This window comes from Corapipo altera, unplaced genomic scaffold (assembly GCF_003945725.1).
Source record: "Corapipo altera isolate COAL_440 unplaced genomic scaffold, ASM394572v1 82570, whole genome shotgun sequence".
In the NCBI taxonomy this organism is placed as follows: Eukaryota; Metazoa; Chordata; class Aves; order Passeriformes; family Pipridae; genus Corapipo; species Corapipo altera.
This window is the reverse complement of record NW_020886583.1, coordinates 1-5,919: the sequence shown is the minus strand read 5'-3', so window position 1 is coordinate 5,919 and position 5,919 is coordinate 1. Positions and strand designations below refer to the sequence as shown.

Sequence of the window (5,919 nt, the reverse complement as noted above, 5' to 3'; positions counted from 1 at the left end):
TCATCACTGAGTCCTGATGGGCTTTTGCAAGTGGAAGAGATCAAATAATTACTGACTGCAAAATTTTGGGTTCCAAACTCAAGCAGAAAAGCTGCAACCCCAAACCTGCCAAGGTGAAGTTCCTGGGCATATGGTGGAGGGGAGGAATCGTGTGTATTCTCCCTGAAACCGTGACTGTCCTTGAACAAGTTAAAATGCCTGGAAAGAAGGAGCTACAGTATTGCCTGTTCAGCTGGTATTTTGGAGAAAACATATCCCAAATTTCTTAATCATGGCAAGTGCCCTTTATGATTTAACATACCAGAGGACCAGCTGGGACTGGACCACTATCCGTGAAGAAGGCCTACAATTGTTAATCTTCGAGGCTGGGTTATATCAGATATCAGGCTTTAGGTCCAATACATCTGACAGATCCACTTCATAAAATCATAGAATCATAGAATGTTAAAGGGTTGGAATGGACCTGAAAATCATCTAATCCCAACCACCCCTGCTATGTACAGGGACACCTCCCACTAGACCAGGTTTCTCAAGGCCATATACAACCTGGCTTTGAACACTGCCAGGGTTGGGGCACTGGTATGTGCAATTATATTGTTAGTGCCATGTGCTTCAGATAGAGGAGGGAACACGTTAAGTGCTCCAAATACAAGAACTACCTGGCAATCAACTGGGCCAGGAGCTTCCCCCATCATATATAAAACTGATCTCGCAATTTGAGCCCCACCTGAAAAATGTATGGTTCACTGATGCATCCTCCAAAGGAGAGGAGGATACTGAGGGGGAGCCCTGTGTGTTTTTCGAGCCAGCTGCATTGTGATGAAGGGAGAAGGAAATGCTCAGATGGGAAAATTGGTAGCCATGCGCAGTGTGGTTTTTAGAGAGGCTGAAACTAAAAACAACAGTGTTTATTTATACGGACTCCTATGCTGCTTTTAAGGGGTGCACTGGATGGCTCCTGTTTTGCGAACAAACCCGTGGGAGGTCAGTCGGGTTCCCAGTGTGCCAGCAAGAGAAGTGGGACGACATCCTAAACACAGCTAAGCAGAAGTGTCTTGGTGGGATGGATTGCTACTCACCAGAAGAGGGATCACCTCCTGAATAATCAGGTAGATTAACTGACCTGTGTGGCAGGTATGGCAGTAAAGGGAGAGCATCTGTTACAGAGGTTACATGTAAAGGGAGGCCATTCAGGAGTCAAGGATCTTTTTAAGGGAGCTGGTAGCAAAGGGTGGCCTGCCACTTGGGAACTGTGTAACAGTCATCTCAGCATGTGGCCAGTGTTGTACCCAACTAGAGAAACAACACTCTTTGCAGGAGGCTCCCCTTCACTTATGACACAGAAAAGGCCTCTTGGTGACCTGACAGGTGGACTATCTAGAGCCTTTCTTGAAGTCAGAGGGAAAGCAGTATGTTGTCATTGGGGTGGAAGTAATGTCAGAGCTCACTCAAGCTGAGGCAGTAGCACAAGCAACTGGGTACAGCACTGTAAAGGGACTGAAGCTGTGGATTAGTTATTTGCCATGGCCCAAATACCTCCAATCTGACAACAGTAGTCACTTTACTGTCAGGGTGGTTCAAGAGTGGGCACAGGATGAGGGAATCCAGTGGATCTTTCACACCCCATACTACTTCCAGGTAAATGGTATTATTGAATGCACCAATGGGCTCTTGAAGAGGGCCCTGAAACCTCATGAACCTGGTTGATCACAGTTGGGTGGGGAGTTATGGAGTGCCCATGACTCAGCCTTTTGTCTTCAATCCCCACCCATACTTCCTGGGACAAAAGAAGCCAAAGACCCTACAAATCCTCCTCATTACCCAGAACAGCAGGTTTTGGTAGAATTACCAAGAGTAGGATTGGTACCTCTGACCTTAAAAAAGCCACTTAACCTCTGTGTATGGTTGGTTACTGATGGTTCCCTCCTTTTAATCATGTTTTGTTTTTATGCACGTATATGTTTTACAGATTATCTGAAATCCACTGCTGGACCTACACTTTCAACTGTTGAGTGGATGGACCATTTTGTGTATTTTTAGTTTGATTTTACTAAGCCTATTTTGCCTTTTTACTAGAGAAAAATGGTGTGGGAAAAGTTTTTATTCTTATTTTATGGGTGTACAATTTTGTCTCAATTGATTGAGAATGAGGATACTCAGCCAAATTTAGCTTGGGAGTTGATACAAGGATTTATGCATATTTGGAACCACACAAATCAAGGAATATGTATTAACCTCCCCAACTCTGCATCAGAGGGGCTTAGATTTATGATGATTTGGTTAAATTTTTCAGAAATATTAACAAGAGAACTAGATAACCTTAAAAAAACAGGAGGAAATGTTACCTGGGGAATGGTCGAGTCCCCCTTCCTATACCAGAAGGAAGGACAACAATGGGCTGCAAACGGGACATGGGTAGAATACAAGAAAGCCTTTTACCACCTCCCACACAACTCTACCTGGAACCACTTATGGAATCAGACATGTTATCGATCATTAGACACTAACCCTACTGAGACATTGCAAAATGTCACTTCTATCCCTTGCACGGTGATACCATGGTGGGATTCTCCTGCTGAGGGTGGGTTTTTCGAACATGAGTACAATTTACACTGGGATGCAGGATGGTGTATACAGATCCCCAGTAACCCAGGAACCCCACACCAAGTTAACCAAACAAATTATGAGTGGGCTTGGTCTCTGAAACAAATCTTTGACCCCATATCTCCCCTACAATGGGCCTCCAGGGCCCCCACAGGGGAAATAGTGGAATGGGAAGTGGGGAAATCGGACTGTAAGGACCAGCAGATCACACTACCTAATGGAGAGAGCATCTGCTGGAAAGTGAGGAATACTAGAAGCATCATCCAGAGTAAATCAGAGACTTCCTTTCTGAATTGTTCCCGTATATTAGATTGTACCACTGGTGCAGGTGAGCCGATAGAAACTTGGTATATCTCGGAGCTGAGAACTTTTATCCGGGACATGTGTACGTGTTGGGGTTATCCCAACTATGGCTATCTAAATCGAGACACCCGATGCAATGGGTCTTACGAAAATTCGGAGACAGCACTATCCTGCGGTATTCCCGTTACACATGGCCCTGACCCAAGAAGGGTCTTGAATTCAAGTACTGAAGCACAGGAAGTTCCCCGAGGTGACCTGTATCAGTGTTCACAAGCCAAATATCCAGCTCCGAGGGGAACAGTATGGGCATGTTCAGATGGGAAAATGTATTCCCACTTGAACATGTATGATATGGCTGGACTCCAGTGTACTATTGGGTTTCCCACCATGTGTCCATCTAAAACATTCAATTATACACTTTATTGTAACAAAAAGGTGCAGAGAGAAATCCGCAATCCAGTAGATGCAAAAGGGTGGATTGAGGGGATTCAAGTCCCTGACTATTATACCTGGGGACAAAACGTTGCTTTAGACTTAGAATTGTTTTTTGTGCCCAGTGGAGTTAATCAACGGCAGCAATATGCTTTGGAGAACTTAACTAGGCAAATCCATGTGTTGAGCAATTGGACCAAACGTGCCTATGGGAAACTGAATTTGCAGGCCCAACAGGTACCAAAAATGGCTTTGCAGAATCGATTAGCCCTGGATATGGTGTTGTTGAAAGAGCACGGAGTATGCGGGATGCTAAACCTAACGGATGGAGAATGCTGTGTCACTGTTCATAACGCTGCCACCACCATGGAAGAAGCACGTCAGAAGATGAAGGAGGTTGCTGAACAAACGGGAGAACTATTTCAAGCAATGCAACCGAAGGAATAGTTTGATGGACTGAGCCCGGATCGTGGATCACATTGCTACTAAAGTGCCTTGGACTTACGGGATGGGGAAAATAGCATGTACATGTTGCCCTTATGATATTTTGTGGATTTTTGGGTTTGATGAAAGGTCAGAAAGTCACGTGAAACTGTTTGCTTGTGGCAAGCTATAAGAAGAGGATGAAGGAGATTGTTGGGACTTCTGAGAAGACTGACAACCTCGTAAAGTAAAAAAATGACATAAAAAAGCTCTTGTTGAGCGAGGAATGTTTGAGTTCCCCTCCAAAGGCTCTTAGCGATGCTCTGGTGGGAATTTCTTTACCAGAATAGCTTAGTAGATCATGCAAGTGTTTTGGTACTTATAATTTATAGGATAAATATGAAGACACACGAGCATGATTTATTGATAGAGCATAAGCTATATATAGTGCCTTTAACTGTATTATTAAAACCGAAGGTAAATAATTAATGGAATGAAGAAAAGAGACATAAAACTCTGGGGAGTTTTGATGGGAAGCATTCCTGTCTTGTGGTAATTAAAACTGAATATATTCTGAGTATATATTATGTCTTTCTGGCAAAAAAGATTATTTCCTCATTTCACCTGCATGCTAAGAGACACTGTGTGTGGCCACAGAAGCTGTGCAGCCTGTGTGAGAAAAACCAGGGAGGAAAAACGCGTATGGCTGTTGGGCTTGAACGCCACCCCACACTCAGGATAGGAATACTGTCAGTGAGTGCTGACCAGTTCTGTCTGTTTAACCCTCAGAGTAGTTTTAGGTGAGATATAGCTCAAGTAACACGTGTTAGTTTTGCAGAGTTCAGTGCTGCCCATTTCTATGAGAAGTGTGACAGAAAGGTACAGGCTGGCTTCAGCAGAGAGCAAGAGACAAAGTTAATGTTTTTTATGATTATAATCAGATTATAATCAGACTACTCAAGCAAAGCAAAATTCAGCTAGCAATTCATTATGTCTCCATAGACATCTCTCCTGGGTTTGGGAGGAAAAGATGGGTGGACCACTCCAAAGAACGATAACTCAAACAGGCCCTTTTCATGACTCAGACTATCTGGTTCAGTGAATTGACTCAGAGACACGTAGGATTAAATATCTTGTACACCTTCAGGGTATCTTGTTTCACTGAATTCATTTACACCATGTCCATACCAAACATTAATAAGGTCAAAGTAACTAGTTGTTAAATTACCTGGAGTCAGAGTAGCTCAACCTTAAGTGGCTGTCAGTCTAAACAGACCCTTGGTTAACCCAAACATGTTGCAACACAACCAATGCCAAGGCCTCTCTGCCCTTCTGTCTAAGCATGAGAACTGAAAGGTGTTCATGGGATTCAAGGGAAATCATTCATAATTCAGCTCCAGCAAAGCCTCAGAGTGTGAGAGAGACCCTCTATTTGTGCCACTGCATCTGTCAAAGCCTTTTGTAAAATCAGTGGTGCTCTCTTGTCCAGTGTGAAGATGAACAGAAATCTATAGATTTAAGTGCTTTCAGTGTTCCTAAGGGATAAAACTTGTTTCTGGCTGTAATTTTGCCACAATATTCTAGTTTTCTGAAGAGATAAAAAAGAGCAGTGGAAAAGTGCTTCATTTCCTAAAGCATCAGGGCACTTGTGGTGAGTTTCCTCAACTGTGGGCCTACCTGGTCCAGTCCAAGCCCCTGTAAGAATTTGTGCCTTGTTCTCGCGTTCAGAGAATTCATCTCACCAATGTCTCAGCTCTATTCATCTCACCAATGTCTGTCAGTGTCTGCAGGGAGGGTGTCACATGACAGAGCCAGGCTCTGCTCAGTGGTGCCGAGCAGTAGGACAATTGGCAATGGGCAGAAACTGAACCACAGGGAGTTTGACCTGACCATGAGGAAGGATTTCTTTACTGTGCAGGTGACTGAGCACTGGAACAGGTTGCCCAGAGAGGGTGCCGAGTCTCCCTCACTGGGGATATTCAGGAACCGTCTGGACACAATCCTGGACACAATCCTGTGCAATGCGCTCTGGGATGACCCTGCTTGAGCAGGGAGGTTAGAGCAGCGCTGTGGTCCCTTCCAACCTGACCCATCCTGGGATTCCGTGGTTCTGTCAAAAGGCTGAAAGGCAACTGAGCACTACAGTCAGTGACCAAC

General features: G+C 44.3%; 1 protein-coding gene across 1 annotated transcript; it reads left to right on the top strand.

Annotated features, from left to right (window-relative positions):
• Window positions 1–795: 795 nt before the first annotated feature.
• LOC113941260 lies at window positions 796–4,349 on the top strand. Its single transcript, XM_027632417.1, has 2 exons — window positions 796–1,109; window positions 1,970–4,349. Exon 2 carries the CDS (start codon window positions 2,083–2,085, stop codon window positions 3,784–3,786), a length of 1,704 nt encoding a protein of 567 aa, XP_027488218.1. The 5' UTR covers window positions 796–1,109; window positions 1,970–2,082; the 3' UTR covers window positions 3,787–4,349.
• Window positions 4,350–5,919: the final 1,570 nt, after the last annotated feature.